This window comes from Grampus griseus (genome assembly GCF_964374135.1).
Source record: "Grampus griseus genome assembly, chromosome: 3".
Lineage (NCBI taxonomy): Eukaryota > Metazoa > Chordata > Mammalia > Artiodactyla > Delphinidae > Grampus > Grampus griseus.
In genome coordinates this window covers 89,193,749-89,212,450 of record NC_139019.1, presented here as the reverse complement: position 1 = coordinate 89,212,450, position 18,702 = coordinate 89,193,749, and the positions used below count along the sequence as shown (strand labels likewise).

Sequence of the window (18,702 nt, the reverse complement as noted above, 5' to 3'; positions counted from 1 at the left end):
AGTGGATGTCAATCCACAAGATGAAACAGCTTTACAAAACATAAAAATGATGTCAAACCTCTCATCTTTTCTTCTTTTCAAATGCAGTCTCTGACTTTAAAAGTAGGCATATAGGTAAACTCAAGCAATCAAACTGTGTTAAAATTCCATCCCTAATAAAATCTTTCCTTGTTTCTTCCTCTGATGTGTTTTTATATCTCACCTACATAGCTGGATTCTCAATGCAAAGATTTGGGGTTTTTTAGGATTTTTTTTGTATTTTTAGGAGAAAAGATATGAATGTACAAAGTCTCTGGTACAGAAATAATTACACACTATACCTTCTGTTTCTCTAACTCCTGAGAAACACTGACTAATAAGGAGAAACAAATGGAAAATGCCAGTAGGCCTGATCTTAAGGCCTGGTTCTCCCACCTACTAATTATGTGACCTCAGGCCAGTCTCAGCTTCTTTATCTGTAAAAAGAAGCTGATATTCCCTGACCTGCTCACCACACAGAACTTTTCTGAGAATAAAATAAATCAGTCTAAGGAAACACTCTAAACTACAGAGCAACAGTCAAATGAAAGGTACAATGATGTTGCCTAAAGGTGAAGTCCTCTTAATCATTCTTTGAAGCAGAGTAAAATTTACAGTTTTATTCCTTTCACCCCCTTACACCAAGTATACTACAAAAAGTAATTTTTTATAGATATGTTTTGGGATATACCTTTGATTGTATCGTCCTCAGATTAACCAGATGAATGTCACAAGGGAAAGATGACATTAATGGAGAGAATTCACCGAGCAGCTGAAGGGTGGGCACAGGGACCTTTTCTGTCATTGGAAAGATAGGATGATTCAGGAAAGAAGAAGTTATGTGGCTAAGGAGGGAAGGATAACTGACCGACTTCTTTTCTTCTTCCTATCAAGAAAAAACAAAAATGCTTAAGAGTTATATATTTGCAGTTCTTACAGTATTAATTGAATTATCAGACAGGGCTTAAACAGGAAAAAAATATACAAATATATTAATACTTTGATTTCATTATATTTTATAAATAAGTCTTAGACAATGTACAGCAGATTACCAAGTTCAGTTCTAAGAAAACAGTGTCCACCTAACTCCCATGTTGAGAAATATCTCTTTTCCATTGCTTTAAAAATAAAAATCCTGATAACATTCTCAACATTCTAGGACAAGGTATAACTTTTTATGAAAATTCTTTCTCAACCTACCACAAAACTCTTAAAGTAGATGGGTTGGGATGTTCATATATCTTATACATCGTCAAATGCTATCTCTTCTCCCTCAGGTTTTACCCATCATATTCTTATGGTTTCATTTATACACTTAACTAGACTGTAAAGTTATGTATTGATCCAAAGTTATGTTTTATAAATGTTACCCAATGATAGGATTTTTTTAAAAAAAACTCAGAAATAAATATTTAAAATAACACAGGTAGCATAACTAGATCATCTGTTTTTTTTAAATTTGGTAAAATCATTGTCAGTTGCTTCACTTTATTCCAAAAATAGGAACTACTATATGTGTTATAGAATAGTTATCACACATTTACATGGTACACAATTTATTCAGTATAATTTTTAAATACTTTAGTCTTTGCTATGGTGTATGCTTAGAGCCAAGTATTTCAGCATGTTCAAACATTAAGTAAATCTACCAGAACTAGGGATATACATATGGTAGATGATATACACAATTAATTAAATCAATGACTAAGTACAACCTTAACCAATAATGCCTAAGGTGTAAAAGCAGACACAGAAAAGCACTAAGAAGAAAACATAATTTATGTAGAAAGGTCTTTTGATCACCAGCAACATTTATAGAAAATTTAATTTTATATCTTATTTTTCGTAATGACTATTTCACTGATATCTTCTGATTTTGCATATTTTTAATAGAGGGCTCAAATAAAAGGTTTGGCTACTTATCTGTGTGAAAAGATAAGATTTACAGAAGATACAGAGCTTAAAATTCAGAATGTCAGATTAGCATTGAACAGAGGGTGGTAGCAAAGAGTGAGGAGCATCTTGCCAGCAGTAAACTGTAGATACCATTACAATTCAGACTATGAAGAGAGAAAAGAAAATTTTTTCAAGGCAACAGAGGGACACTACAATATTAAGATACTGACAAAAAATATTAGGTAGAAAAAGCGTTGTTAAAAAGTTTTATCCATTCCACATTCCTTTTTTTAAGGAAAGATTAAATAAAGCATATAAAATAATATTCTTCAACAATATTGAAATTTAATGCAGCTTGTAGAATAACATGAAGAGAGAGGGAACAGTTTCACCAAGAAGCTTTAAGTATACTCAAATATCAAAGGACTTCATAATCTAGGTCAGGATTGCTGACAAAATCACTTTTGAGTAATAAAACATAAAAGCTTTTTAAGGCAGGAAAACACCTGCCTTATCAGATTCCGGAGGCATTAAGTCCATTCTAGGTCAAGAAACATTCAGAAAAAGCTTTCTGGCTTTGTCTTATGCTCTTGGAGGAATCCTTGGACGCTTCAGTGAGTACGTAGGGTACTTCTTGATAGATTATCTATACCTTAGTAGCAGTGATGTGCATATTTACTATTCCTCCAAACCCAAATCAGTTCTGACCTTCAGTGCTTCCCCCACATTGACCATACGTCAGAATCGCTTGGGGAACTTTTAGAAAACATAGATCCCTGGACCCAAACCCAAATCTACTGAATCAGAACCTCCTGGGGTGGGACCCTCGGAAGGTAAAGTTAAAAGCCCCCCAGATGACTGTCACATAGTCAGTCCCACACCGCTCTGCTGACCTGTGCTAGGAACTGCCACCCCAGACATCCTCCCAACCTTTTAGAAGAAACAAAGCTCCCTTTGGAATCAAAAGTATAAGCCTCATCCTTTAACTTGTTTGGGATTAAAAAAACCAATATGCAGACTCGAAAACATGTTAATGAAAAGTCTTGTCAAATGATACAATGCCGTGAATGCAAGCACTTTTAGCATTCAAGAACTGTGCTATTTATTGTCTCCTAAGCAAGATAAAGAAGAAAAGTTTATATAAGAGTTGTGGTTTGGTGTCAGAAGAGCTCCTTGAACAAGTAACACTGCTGGACGCTGACCAAGTCGGGTGTGGCAAAGTCTCAGGCAGAGCGCCATCATTCCCACACTTTCTGAACATATTTATAGCAGTAAGGGGCTAGCAAGATATTTAACTGTGGAGCTATCACCAATCTTTTAACCATAACCCTGATGATAAACCCAAAGCTTATAAAATATATTTACTATAGGAAATTTTACATGTTCGTTTAAGCTATAAATGAATTTCCCAGCCTTATAGTAACTAATATACTACTCTAAACATTATTTGGTTTCTTGTAGGTTGGAAGGTTTCAGACTGTACAGGTCTGGTTTTCTCCCTGCATCCTGTTCAACATTAAAAAGAGTTTCTAGCACATTCTGATCCAAACCACATCAAGTTGCGATCTTCTCTATTGGGTTTCAGCCCTTATTTCATTAAGTCAGAACGTCTTGCCAGGCTCCTTCGTGCCCTTCATTAAGCCCTGATGAGTTCTCCGATTCCTAAACATCACAGGTTTCCATTTTGTCTACATCAAAACCTGCTAAATTATTAAGAAAAAGATCGTTTTTTTAGTCACCTTTGTTTATTCAGAATGACCTGACACACGGTGAGAACTTGATAAATGTTTGTTGATGATTAATTAATTTATTAATTACTACATTAACAAGCAATGCAATATAAATGAAAGAGAAAATTACTGTAGGGGGAAGGATGGGGTAAAAAGACAAAGAGGGAGGAGAGAGAATGAATGAAAATATGTAGACCTGTAAGATTTAGAGATAAATATCATTTAGTGCAGAGCTGAAGCCTAGTAGTATATGGGCCAAGCTGGCCTATTAGACATGTTTTGGTAGCTCTGTATGGTATTAAAAAGTTATTTGTTTTTCAGCCACCTCTCAAAAAAAGAAAAAAAATCCAAGAGATTTCACATTAAAATCATCAAAACGACAATAATAACAAAAACTCCCCTTAACAGATAACTGTTTTTTTTACCCCAAACACTGGAAAATGAAGTCACACTGGGTCCCCACATTCTCATGTGGAAACATCATCTAGGGCTGAGCTGTGGCTCCTAAGTGGGATGTGTCCATCCTCATGTTCACCACAGACCCTCTGGTCACCTCATGTAAGCATTTGCCCTCAAACCTGAACAACCTCCCTCATGCCATCACTTCCCTGAGCCCTGTCAGCATTTGAGTTTTTACCTGATCTCTCCAACTTCCTCTCCTTATATGTGAAGAACTGGTATCCAGAGGTAAAATGACCCAGTTGTAACACACGAACACTTCCTAGTTCAACGCCCCCTTTACTATTATACTAGTCGCCAGAAGAAAGGGGGTAGGAAGTAAGGGTCAAAGAAACAAACCCTGAAGAGTAATGCTGATAAGACAGTTCCTATTTTCCACTTCTGCTGAGCCTTGAGCATTATTCCCACGGATGACAGTCAACCTCACACAGCCACAGTGCTTCACTGGGCATTTATACCTCTCCCAGCAATTATTTATCATTCCAGTCTTGTTCTCACTGCCTCTCTGCAGAACGCTCAAGAACAGGACGCTTTCATTTAGTCATCCAGGATTATTCCCATGAGGCTCAAAGCTTCCCACTAAAATGCGTTCCCTTCCAGGGAGTGTCTCCCCACCTCAGTTTCTACCATTGATATTTTAGTCATAAGTCTGAGTTGAAAATAAAGACACTTTCTAGAAAATTTAAGTTACATGACGACATATTAACATTTCTTAATCAAATGTCTTTTTAATCAATTTCGCTAGAAATTAAAATGCATTTTCTCTTCTCTAGTTCATTTCTTATTTAAAAGAAACTATTGATTTAAGCCCAAGAATTTATAGTTTAGCAAAAGAAAAATTTAACCAACACAGGATTATAAAATCTTTGAATCAAATTTAAATCAATTACTACCCAAAGAGTTCTGAATGACAGTAAACAAATTATTTAACTTCTAAGTGAAAGCTTTATAGATCTGACATGAACATTTTTATTGCCATAGTTAACAGAAGTTTTGTAAATTAGTGTCTATAGAGAGAAAAATCGTCAAAGCCAGAAACATTTCAGGAGGAGCAAAAGATAGTAGCTGCCAGCACTCAGACAATGATTTTTATGTAAAGTTTTAATCCTAAAACTAAGCTCTTATCAGTAATTGATTTAAACCACGAATCTCAAGAACTGGTATAAATCTTGACATCTAAAATGGATATTAAAATCTTTTCCTAAAAGGTTCTAAATACTGGGAGAATTCTTTGCCATAATTAGCTGTTGCCACTTCATTCAATCAACCAGTATTTTATTTATAGCATGCCTACCACAGGCAAGGAGGCCCTGTGGGGCACATGCAGATGAAGTAGACAAATCCCTAGAATCTAGTAGGGGGAACAGAACATGCATATGGTGACAAGGCAGTAAGCAGTAATTGCGATAAATACAGCGGTGCAATGTGCTATCACAGTTCATTCATTTGTGCATTTGTGTATTCATTCACAGAACATACACTGGGTGCTTGCTCTGCTAGGAATAATCCTAGAAGCAGATAGAGACATAAGCCCTACTCCCAGTGAGTTTACGGTCCCAGAGAGGAGAAAAACAATGATCACATAATCACACAAACACAAAGGAGAGGTGCATGGTTCTGAGGGAGCGCAGAAGGGGATCTGACCTGGTCAAGCCGAAGCAGTTGATGAAGTAGGCCCTGATCTGAACTATGACTAAGAGTCGCTGGGCAGAGAGATTGAAAGGCGTGTGCAAAGGTGCTTTGAGGGCTGGGTGCATGGGAAGTACTTATGACTGAAAGAAAAACCAGCTGGCCCAGAGCAGAAACAGGGAAAGCCATGTAGATGAGGATGGGGGACAGGCAGGGCCCATACCACGAGGAGATCTGTGGGCTATGGTAAGGATTTGGCTTTTCTATTGAGAGCAATGAGAAGACATAGTGGGGTTAAGCAGGGCACAGGGAGGACAGATTTGGTTTTGAAAAAACAAAAAACACTGCTTACTGGGTTAAAAACAGATATAGCAGAAAGAAGAGACAAGAGTGGATGTGTATAGGCTACCTCCAGGAAACACATGATGCTAGTTTAGATTAGAGTCGCTGAAGTAATCAAGTTCATAGATTTGAAATATTTAGGCAATGAGATAGCCAAGCACTGGTGATGACTCTGCTGTGAGAAGAGAGCAAGCAAAGGAGAAGTGTCTATCAGAGATGACTCATAGGCGGCTGGACTGGATGGAAGGTGGTGCTAGTTATCAAGAGAGGGAACACTGGAAAAGGGCCAGGTGTGGGGGGGAGATCACAAGAATGATATTGGATATGTCGAGCTTGAGATGCCCTTAAAAATGTAGAAAGAAATGCCAGGAAGCAACCAGATAGATGGGTCTGGAGGTGAGAGGTGAAACCGAAGCTGGGGGCTTGTATTTGTGGGTTCCAATTGACGCAGAGGAAGGCCGTACAAAATGAGAAAAGGAAAAGGCCTGGGGCCGAGCCTTGAGGGCTCTAATATTTAATGGCTGAATAAAGAGCTATGAGAGAGACAGAGAAAGAACTACCCCAGAGGCAGGAGGAAAACCAAGTAAGTAGGGCACCATGGAAGGCCTCGCTAGGCAGTGTTTTAGGATATGACAATGGTCAGTGTCACATACTGTTGAAAGGTGAAGTAAGATGATAACCGAAAACATCCACTGGATCTAGTGACACTGGCAAGAGCATATGATGGGGGCTCAAACCAGACTGAAATGAACTGAGTGTGAGAGGGAGGTGAGAACACAAACTCACCTCATCAGCTCTGGCTCAGTGGGGTAGAGGAGATAGTGTAGGGGAAACAGAAATGAGAGTCTGAGTGAGGGCTATTTTTGTTTTTGTTTTTCATGAAAGAAAACGAAGAGCATTTAAAAGCCAACTGAAAGGCTATGAGGAGCACGGACAGGGAAGGAGGGAGGATGATTAACAAAAGGATCCTCAGGAGGGAGACTGGGGTCAGTTCCAAGGACACTGGAGGGACTGGGCTACAAGGAAAGGAAGGTAACACAAGGGAAGAAGGACAAGGTGGGAGTAGATGCTTGGTATCTAGAACAGAGAGCCCTATGAATGGCTGTTCTCTCTACACAGTGGATGGTGAGGCCACTGGCTGAAAAGAGTAGAAAAGATCTGAAATGGTCAGTGTGGAAAGATGAAAAGCAGAGTAAGTGAAAACGGGCCATGTCCAGGGCCATCTGAGGTGGGTAGTCAGCAGTCTATGGGGGGCTCTGAGGTAACTTTTCTGCCACCTGAAGGAGTATACTGTCAGGTTGGTTCATGTCCGATCAAGCTTTTGTCAGACTCTTTTACATGGAATGCTGGATTTTTGCTTTGAGTAATGAAAACTGAACAAGAAAGCGTTCAAGTAAATCTACTTTCAACAGATGAGCCTAAGACTAGAATGAGTATACTAAGGTTTCAAATAAATTTTATTAATCAAACTTAATCTCCTAAGTACATGACTAAGCTCTATCCTTTAAACTCAACGCTCATTTCTTTCAAAGTAATTTCAGGAAATTTCACCCAAGCTGATTCCTTAACATTATTTTATATCTACACAATAAGCAAAACCAAAAAATAAAATGGCCTGAATGTAAATCTTACACAGTATATATAAATGAAGTTCTCTTTTTTGTGAATACAGGCTAAGTCTATTACAAAACTATCTCAATATTGGAAAATGCAAAAAATAAAAAAGTATAAAGTCATAATTTTGGATGGCAAAGAACAAACAACATCCGAACATGAGAGCTTTTTTCCTACCATATTCATGACACTTCTTTTTTCTAGTAGTATTCGAAATAAATTAGCTGTAATCTTGTTATCATGGACACCTTGCTCAAGGCCACGATTATCATCTTGCATGAGTCTTCGATCCATGATAACTTCAATCTGACCTACCAAACAAACAAACAGGCCAGGGTTATTCATTGAGAACCTCATAATACAAGGCAGGGTCTCGATTGAAGTTTTTCTTCCAGTCAGGGAGACAGACCTATACAACCCACAGTACCATGGGCTTCCTCTCAATAATAGCGCAAAGCAGCTAGTATAAACTCATAAAGCAAGATTGTATTTCTCCTTTTCTTTATCAGCTTCTAGTAAAATCTAATAAGAAATTTAAAAATGGGACAGAAGAGATCAAAATTAAAGTGAAACTTACAAAAAATGAATAGAACCAGTAAATTAAATCCTCCAAAAGTTTAGTGGCTTCATTTGGAATTTAAAAATGTTTATGAGGTTCATTAAAAAAATGTACATCACGCATGGAGTAATAAGACAAACACAGAAGGACAGAATCTAAAAAGGATTTGAAGTAAAATTTTAGGTTACTTGATATGCTGTGATTCTCTGAAGCCCTAGAATTTGGAGACACCCACCATGTACCCCCTTCCCTCTCTGATACTGTGTTAGTTTGTCTTTTCTCCTATGGCCCCAAAAGTTGTCATATTTGGTTCCTTTATTTGCTATGCAATAATTCTACAACTCCTTTAGTTTAAATTGTAAGCTAATGGTTAGGTTATAAAATTACAGACTAAAAAAAAAACTGAAAAGAAATCACCCAGAAACATATTTATATGCTTAAGATTATACTCCCCCCAAACCCACTAAAGTTATATGTGTTTGAATATATATATATTCATCCATCCATTCATTCATATTTGCTACTGCATTGAGCAATCATTTGGCATAAAAGGGAACTACATAAAGGATTTTAATAACTATTATGCTTACATAGTCAAACCAAGTCTGTTTAGTTTCTATCTTCTCAGTTTAGGTATCCAGTACATAAAATTAACAGTGCTGGTTAGAATTTTCATTGTTGTTTTCCCCATATTTCATAAGACAATTGTCCAGAACATGCTCTTCAGGCACTGGGGCTAACTGTCCCCATGCCTATGTAGAATTTGATCTCTTCACACACAAATTAGTATATCAATCTCTTGGTCATTTCTAACTCTTCTCTCTGCCTCCAAATGTTAGCTCATATACTATGTGACACTGAGTAACTTCCTGGCCTGTACTCAAATTGTTTTTATGTCCATAGCTCTCTTGATCAGGGAAGTGAGATAATACTGTTTGGTTCATGATTGCTTGAATCCTAAGGTCTAGTCCCCTATTTAAGTAGAGCCCAGTTTTGAGAATTTAAGGCAGAGTTTAAAAATGGGTAGCTCAGGAGTCATCTCTGACACAAAGAGGCTTTATGTTCTGATTTTTAAAACATTATGTCACAAGTTACAGAATGGGCAACTTCTCATAAAATTCCAAACTTCTGGGCTTTTCTTCAAAAACTGAAAAATTTGGCAACACTGGGCCCCTTTCCCCATGGCGACAAGTAGCTGACACAAAGCAGTGGCCACCCCAGTGTACAGGGGGGATGTGCTCCGCAATTCACTCAAATCCCAGCACTCCCCACTGGAGCCCCAACATGAGGCCATTATTATTTTTATAACTGTATTCATGTCTTCATGACATGATCTCATGATTTTGTCTAATGAAGGCCACAAAGAAAAATGATAAGTAGTAAGGTTTCCTGTGTGTGGAAGTACAGAATGCATGTATATACATAATATAAATAGTGGGTTTGTATGCATATACCCAATATAAAATGAATATGCCAGGCATCTGTACACGTTTATTATCTGCCTGGCTCCATAAACATGCTTGTCTTAGCAACTCTTAGTATGTAAGGAAAGAAGAGCAATTGACACGTATATGATAATTAAAAACATGTATTATGAGAGAGAAAGTCTCCCAATAGAAAGTTCTAAAAAATATCAATCAGCGTCTACTATCTATTTTCTTTCACTCCATTTCATTCTCTCTTTTGGAATCTGTAAAGTCATGTCTGTCACCTCTTTATCCCCATATCTGTATCATCTCTACTCCCTTTCTTCTTTTCAGCTGGTAGTGTCCTAGAAGGATGGGATTCAGAGAAGGACCTAAGTTTGAACTGTAACTTTCCACCTTTGCAAACCTGGTTAAGTTATCTGAACTCTATCTAAACTTAGTTTAATTTGAGTCTGAATTTCCATTCCCAATCAGTCACAATAATGACAGACTTCTGCAAACAATGAGCCATCAGTAAATTATCTTTAAAAGTAAATTATCTTTAAAAATAATCAGTTTCATGGACTTTTAGGTCCCTCTGTTTTCAGCTGAAGATTAAGGAAATTTATTATTTGACATTGGTCTCATAAAGCTCAAAATTAACTAACAGTCTGGTTCTCAAAAGAAGAAAGCCTGTGACTGGGGATGATAATTAATACATATTACCAGCAGAAAGATTATACACTGGGAAGTGAAACTTATAAGAGCAAAAAAGAATCTAAACAACACACCACTTTTCAAACTCGAAACACCTAAAGATTGAGCAGAGAGCAGGGTCAAGCGATACTCAGCATCCTGGACATATGCCATTGTAGTCATCGGATAAACGTTCGCCTGGAGAGGCAATTTGCTCAGTGTCATTCTAGGTTGAATCTGTAAGACCAAACAGTTCTCGTTAAGGAAAAAAAAATCAAGTGATATTTACACATGTACTTAAAAAAATTACTATCAACTACAGATGGTTTTCCTTCCAAACAAAAAAAGGTACAGCACCTTTCTTGTCCAATAGAACAGCTAACTTAGAAATGAAAACATTCTTCAAAACAATATGAAGAAAAATCATGAGCATCTTAGAAAACAATTTTTAAGTGAGAAAGGTAGAACTTGTCCAGATTTTTAAAACAGGCATTACTATTTAAATTCAGAGTAAAAATCCTTAACAAGTTTTCTAGCTCTCCAATATTTGCATAAAACAAATTATAAAGGTATTAAGGATTCACTTCTCATTTACATCTAACATACTGCTTTTGTAATGAAGGTTAAGCATAAGAGCTCTCTATCCCCTTTCAAGAAATATCTCTTATGATTCTTGAATTAGTTTTAATAAATACCACACATCTCCTCACCAAATACTCTAACATACTATGTTATAATAATCAAATGCATATTTATATTTAAAAACTATTCAAGGCTTACTCTTCTTGTTTAGTTTCAATGTAGACAGTTCCAAATTCCAATTTTTCTTGGTCTAGTATCTGAATGCATGAAATACAACTCTAATTTTATATTTTGAGAGACTGACAATGCACTAAGCTGATCTGGGTCAAGGAGACTCACTCAAACCTCAGGAGGAGACATCAAACAGAGACTTTGTTATCAGAAATCTTATACCACATAAAAATGCCATCTCTTCTTTTAAACTCATGAAAGTTCGACATGAAACTCAGAAAAGGAGAAGTTCAACATAAACATAATAGTTAACATGTACTGAGTAACCATAAATGCCAGGCACAGTATTGAAAATTTCACAGATAAGATCTTTAATCTTCACAACAACCCTGCAGTAGGTCATTCAACTTACTGGTTCTGAATAGTGTCCCCCCAAATTCATGTTCGCCCAGAACCTGTGAATGTGATTTTACTTTGAAATATGGTCTCTGCAGATAAAATCAAGTTATACTGGATTAGGGTGAGCGATAATCTAAAGAATGGTGTCGGTGCTTTGTGACCGCCTGGAGGGGTGGGATAGGGAGGGTGGGAGGGAGGGAGAAGCAAGAGGGAAGAGATATGGGAACATATGTATATGTATAACTGATCCACTTTGTTATAAAGCAGAAACTAACACACCATTGTAAAGCAATTATACTCCAATAAAGATGTAAAAAAAACCAAACAAAAAAACTAGATGTTTGGAACTTCCCTGGCGGCGCAGTGGTTAAGAATCAGCCTGCCAATGCAGGAGACACGGGTTCAGTCCCTGGTCAGGGAAGATCCCACATGCCACAGAGCAACTAAGTCCGTGCGCCACAACTACTGAAGCCCGTGCGCCCACACGCCTAGAGCCTGTGCTCCGCAACAAGAGAAGCCACCGCAATGAGAAGCCCGCGCACCGCAACGAACAGTAGCCCCCGCTCAACGCAACTAGATAAAGCCCATGCACAGCAATGAAGACCCAACACAGCCAAAAATAAATAAAAAAATAAGATTAAAAAAAAAAAAGAAGAATGGTGTCCTTACAAGAAATGGGGAATTTGGACACAGAGAGAGACATTCAGAGGCACAAGGAGACCATGTGACAGCACAGGCAGAGATTGGAGTGATATGTCTACAAGGCAAGGTGTACCAAGGATTGTCTGCAACCACCAGAAGCTAGAAAATGCAAGGTTATACTTCCCTAGAGCCGATGGAAGGAGTGGGGCCCTGCCTACATCTTGATTCTGGACTCCTAATGTCCAAAACTGTGAGAGAATAAATTTTTGTTGTTTTAAGCCACCCAGTTTGTGGCGGTTTATATCACAGCCCTAGGACATTAACAAACTGGTGGAAAAAACAACTGTAAAATGTTAAAAAAAAAAAAAAAAAAGGAAGGAAGGGAAGCTAATTAGAAAGAAATCTCCAATCCTGATCTTCCTACTCCACTTAGTTGTATACTTAAAAAAAAGACATTTAAAACTGTCACAATTGTGTAGCTGTTACCCTCACTCCCTACCTGCGGGTCTAGACTTCCAGTTTGGCCCAAGTAACTACTCTTTTCAAAGCTTAAGAAATGGCCTATTCTAAAAAAGAGGAAACACTTAGGCTATAGACTTAAAAATAATATTTTCCTATTTATTAAAATGGTTGAACCTTGTAAAGAAAATTCACATTTTTATTCATTTTTACTAAGTTTTTTCATTCATGTATACACCCACACATACATATTACTGCTTCTGTAAGACTTTAAGAAAAGCCTTTCTTTTGTACACAAGGAAAATGAATCACCATAAAGCCAGGGCTTCATTTGAAAACCAAACAGCTGTAGAAGAATTAACATGTTAATTCAAAATGTATGCTGCAATTTTTATGCTCTGAAAAGGTTTAAATTTAACTTTTGCAGGAAATTGTAGAAGAGAAAATTATCACAATCCCTTCCACTCTTCCCAGTTGAAAATCAAAGTAACAGCATTTGTGAAATTATTTCTATTCGTAGCCAGAAATTTCTAAAATGCTAATGCCTCAAAAACATGCTCATGGGGCTTCCCTGGTGGCGCAGTGGTTGAGAGTCTGCCTGCGGATGCAGGGGACATGGGTTCGTGCCCCAGTCCGGGAAGATCCCACATGCCACAGAGCGGCTCGGCCCGTGAGCCATGGCCGCTGAGTCTGCGCGTCCGGAGCCTGTGCTCCACAACGGGAGAGGCCACAGCAGTGAGAGGCCCGGGTACCGCAAAACAAACAAACAAACAAACAAACAAAAACAAACATGCTCATGTTTCTAATAGTATTATTTCAAAGATATGGTGTTACACACATACACTGAATACAGAGATTTAGGTAACAATCAGAAGAGCTCTAGTAAATTAGAGAAATGACAATCTTAAAAATTTTTATGAATCAATTTTCCCATTACTATTTTAAACTATTTCATGAAAATTTTGACTAAATACACACCTACTCACATTTCTAAACTGATGTTTTTATTTGTATATCTATGTCTATGTACACATATGTGTGTGTATATATGTACACACACATATACATCAGAGAGAAGAGTTTTCCTGAAATTTAAAAGAGCCCAGTATTAAATCATACATTTAAAAACATATGTGGAATAAACTAAATATACATAGACCAATTCCTTATGAGGAAAAAAAAAGATATACTCCATCAGTCCCTAATTAATATTCCCTTTCTATTAGATAAATTCATATACATTTTAGCATCAAGGTATTTAACATGCGTAATGGTCACTAAATCTTCCTTTGAAAAAATAAATCCTTACCAATAGACATTTCACAAAATAGTCTTGCAAATATATTTGTTCTAACCTTGAAAATATGGTTGAATACAGAACCTAAAAGTGTCTGTTAAAATTCAGTTTTATTTTAGAAATAATTTGCAAGCTTAAGCATATTTTTTCAAAGATTCCAAAATTAACTGGCCCATCATCACATATAAAAGTTACATATTATAACCATTACTTAAACATTTTAAAGGGAAATTACCTGGTATCCATTTAGGTCAGTATAAAATCTATTTTGGTTGTTGATGCTAGAAGAAATTCTCATTGCAATCTCACGGTTATGTTCTTTTCGGATGTCCACAATATTGGAAATTTCCACAGACTGTCCTTCTATTCCTAAAGTTAAAAGAATATATACATTAATAAAAAATAATTGACGCACTTTTCTTAAATATACTATACAGAACTCTTTCTAACGTTACAGGTATTTTCCTGTTTCCTACTTCCTATCTTTACTATCTCTCATATGCCAAATGGTGTCACAATTTACCTTTTTTTAAATCAGACAATAGAAAACATTTATTCAGGGGCATATATAACTCAACAGAAGGATGAAGAGGCTAGAATGAGATAAATGTAGGTGAAATATAACATGCAAATGATTCTACAATGAGATCCAGAGGGGAAAGAGGACATTAAATGACAAAAGGTCAGCCACACTACAGGCCAATCCACCACTCATGTGCACTGCCACTGCCCAACAGAACCATTCAAGCCTACTTCCTCACCAGGCTCTCCTCACACACTGGAAATTATGAGTGGTGAAATTTACACCCTGGTGGTTCAAGAGACAGTGTATTACTGCCCATGATCTATAGCCAGGAAAAGAGACAGGAGGTCCAATGCAATGATTTATGGCTAAAACTGGTATTACCATATTAGTATTTGTGAAGTATAATCTGGAGAGCTCCCCAGAACTTAAATCAATTTAAATTGAGTTTGGTGTCTCTTAGGATCCCTTGTTATGGAGTGATTCATTTTGCCCTTTGCTATATAAAGCAGAGGAGAGCTTGAAAAAGTCCCAGATGTATCGAACATTTTTGGTTTTTTTGGATAAGGCTGAAGTATTTACTAATTTTTATCTGTCATGCTACCCTAACTATATCTTCAGGTCCTCAGTGAACCCTTGGGTCTATTTCAGAGCTGGAGAGAGGAGTTATGAAGAAACCCAACACTTTTAATACAGATTTGAGTGGATATAGAAGATACTGTAGGATCTTCTAAGGAAGAGAGTGATTATGAAAGTGGTCAAAGAAGAAAGATTGGCCATATCCTATTTCATACAGCTGAAGTTTTTTGAGGTTCCAAGAACCCTGGACACTTAACCACCGTTGTTATTCATGACCCACCTCTCCCCCTTCTCACACGCAATCTGTCACTCTGCTGATAACCAGCGTACTCTTTAGAGAAAGAGGGCTGTGTACAGAAAAGCAGGGAGGGGAGAAAGAGGGTGAGGAAGGCTTTTTCCAGGAGCCAAGAAGAATCCCCAGAGTTCAGACAGCAAATAGAAAGGAAGTTTGGATCTGTGGGATTTGTGGAAAAAATGTAAATGCAGTTGGCCCAGGCATTATAGGTTTATGTGAAAAGTACAACTGGAAATTGTACACCATAAATAATAATATGGTAACAATACTAAATGGGCTGCAGTTTCCATCAATATAATTTTCAGCATGCTCACAGAAATTCTCTTCTGGTAGATGTTGTCTTTCCAACTCAACAACCTCAACCAGAGCCAACTTCAGTTTCTTACTATGATGAGCATGATCTCCATGGGTGGGGGAAGGAAGTGCCATTTTTTTTCCTGCTTTATAGCCACAGTCTGAACCACTAACCTCTGCTAATTAAATGCATACATACATTTCCTTCTGAGAATTACCAGAACCTGCCAACATAGTTGATCCAAACTTCTTCACCACTATTGGGAAGTTTGGGGGGGAAAAAAAAAGCAAGTGCATATGCTGGTGATAGAACAATAGTGTGTTCTTTGAACTGGGAAATGCATTACTTTAAATGCAAACTTTCCTTCCAGTATACTTACATTGTCCAGAATATTTTTCTAAAACCAAATGAATTGTATATAAAATTTTAAAAGACAAGCATCCACAAATGAACCAAAGATGCCCAAAACCCAACATGTAGCACTAGAGATGCTAGTATTAATGCAGCATTAGGGAAAACAGCAGATGGCAAGTGACTCTACTTTACTGAAAGCATTCATAGCGTTTTTAGTACTGCTTTATGTTTTCTCCTCTCTAGATGGACTATTATCTCAGGGGTCAACAAAATACATGAAATGAAATAAAGTCTTCACAAAACAGACCATCATTAATTTCAAGGTATGTATCTCTGGAAAACATTTACAAAAAACATGCTTCGAGAAAAAATTAGTAATTTCACATTTTCTCTAGCAATGATAAATTATTTCCATTGAGAAAATCATCTTTCTCAAGCTCAGTATTATGCTCAGATCCTGTTGGGGCAACAAATGCTTAAAGCTCCTTTAAAAGGAGCCTTCACGTCCATTCACAATTCAGCAAGACATTGATTTAAATTCTGTGCCAGGGTAGACTTAAAATAAGTTCAAACTTAATATACTTATTGTGAACAAACCAAACGAAACCTGTAATGGTAAAAAAAAGCAAGGAGGTATCCCTGAGTTCTCAAAGAAAAATAATTATTTTTAAAAGAAGAACATGTGTGAGGGAGAAAGAAGACTGCTGACTCTTCCTATTCTGTGTCAAGAATTCCTAAGATGTGTCAGTCCCAAAGAAGCTCATGGGACTGAGGGCAGAACTCCCCAGGACGCAGGGGTACAAACCCAGTGGTCCCAGTGATATGCTGGATCTTTGCAGGATGTGGCAGCAAAAGATACTTTTACTAAAATGGTTCTACCTGAGCATAGATGGCCAGGGCTTTCTAAGTCCTTCTAGTTTTCCTTCAATCCTGGGAAAGAAAATAGCTCCTACTTAACAAGAGTAGTCCATGGGGGAGGGGGAGCGGGTGTGAGGCCATTCCCAGGTTTCAACAGAGAACTAAGTGCCCTTTTGCTAGCACCTCACACTCTGTGCCCTTGGAGAAGAGAGGACGGAGATTGTTTATCCTTATTAACACACAGGCAATGCAAAGTAAAATTTAGCCAGTTCACAGGTGAAAAGCTATAACAGAGAAGCCAAACGAGTGTTTCAGAACCCTGGAGCTCTTTAATTTTTCCTCCCTAGAGCCTATGAGCTGCTCACAAACACAGACTGTCTTATACACTATCTCATATTTCAGTTTTTAACAATGTTTGGGGCAGGTGGTCGGTGCTGAATCACTGTTAAACAGAATGAGTAAAGATGTGAGAGGCTGTCCCTCATGATGCAGAAGTTAACTGGTTGGGAGAAAGCAGACGGGCTATAGATAAGGTTCAAATAGATAAAAGATGAGTAAGTACTTTCATTTTGAGCAAACACATGCATGTTAGAAGGTCAGTTCCTCAGGTATAGGGACCATGTCTTATTTATCTTATGCTCCCAGCACATAACAGGTACACAAGAAGTGAGTGAAGGGTTCAGCTGCATAGGGGAATGACAACAGTCAGCAAGTACCAAGTGCTTACTATGTACCATACATTATAGGCTTTACATATAATCATTCCTGACCCTAAGCCTAGGAGGAAATTATCTGCCCCAGATCACAAGGCCTGGCAGAACCAGGACTAAACCTCTCAACCATCATGTCTCAATAGCAGACCAACTACTGGAAAATGCTGAAATTACTTTGGGACCAAGGATTGGGAAAATCTTTGTAGGAATGCTTAAGTAGAGAGGAGAGCTCCAGACTATTTTCAAACAAGGAGAGAGGGCACTGATCTGGGATCTGATAAGCTGCGAGAGTTACTGAATTGAGTGAAATAAAATTAAGGGACAAGGCTTGCCAGAACCCAAAACTTCTTTAAAACAATCCAAAAATCTCTTTCAAAATGTCACAGTCACTTTAGAAGCCAATAAAGTAATATATATTAAATATTAAAGACACATACCCTAATTACCTCTCTTAGCTACCTAAAATGAACACTAATCACGAGCACAAGCATGTTTACAGCGAGTGCACTGGTGCCAAGAGTAAAAAAAATGGGGAAACATGCTAGATGTCCATCAACAGGCAAATGAATAATAAAATCAGGTACACCCATGCTATGGAATGCTGGGTAGCAAATGAAAAGGAGGAGGCAACTCTCTGTCCTGGCAGAGAAAGATCTGATGGGAAAAGCAAACAGAGCATTTGCACAGTACAATAAACTTTATGCTGACACAGACACAAACATAATACTATACATTTCTGTAGGGGTGTGTGTGTGTGTGTGAGAGAGAGAGAGAGAGAGAGAGAGAGAAAGAGAGAGAGCGTGCAAATATCTGTATTACCTCTCTTGACCAGTGGATAGGGGCCAGACACAGATTCCAGAGAGACTTTATGTTATGTCCATAATGTGTGAAATTTTTGTCAAAAGAGTATGTGTGTAAATAGACACACACACATACATGTATATAATTTGCATTTTATACATAAAAATAATTTTAAGCATTTTTTAAAAAGAATATTTTCTAAGATGGCAGGGAAAAATGAAACTAAGGAGGCAAGGGATCAGGGTCCGAAGGCAAGACCCTCTTGACTCCGTTGCTCAGCACTGGTCTTAAGGAAACCAAGAAACATACTCCTTTGAGTATGGAGAGAAAAACTGGAGGGCGCCTCGAACACATGCCCTGTGCCTGAAAGAAGAGGTGGAGCAAA

General features: G+C 37.6%; 1 protein-coding gene across 1 annotated transcript in view; it reads right to left on the bottom strand.

Annotated features, from left to right (window-relative positions):
* MAN2A1 (mannosidase alpha class 2A member 1) overlaps nt 1–18,702 on the bottom strand; it is a gene marked incomplete at its 5' end in the record, with an annotated part of 159,180 nt that overhangs the window by 13,221 nt on the left and 127,257 nt on the right. Inside the window, 4 exons of the mRNA XM_082651000.1 lie at nt 710–904; nt 7,866–7,999; nt 10,445–10,586; nt 14,135–14,268. Of these exons, the coding sequence (XP_082507126.1) occupies nt 710–904; nt 7,866–7,999; nt 10,445–10,586; nt 14,135–14,268 (605 nt within the window). The remainder of the gene's footprint in view (nt 1–709; nt 905–7,865; nt 8,000–10,444; nt 10,587–14,134; nt 14,269–18,702) is intronic.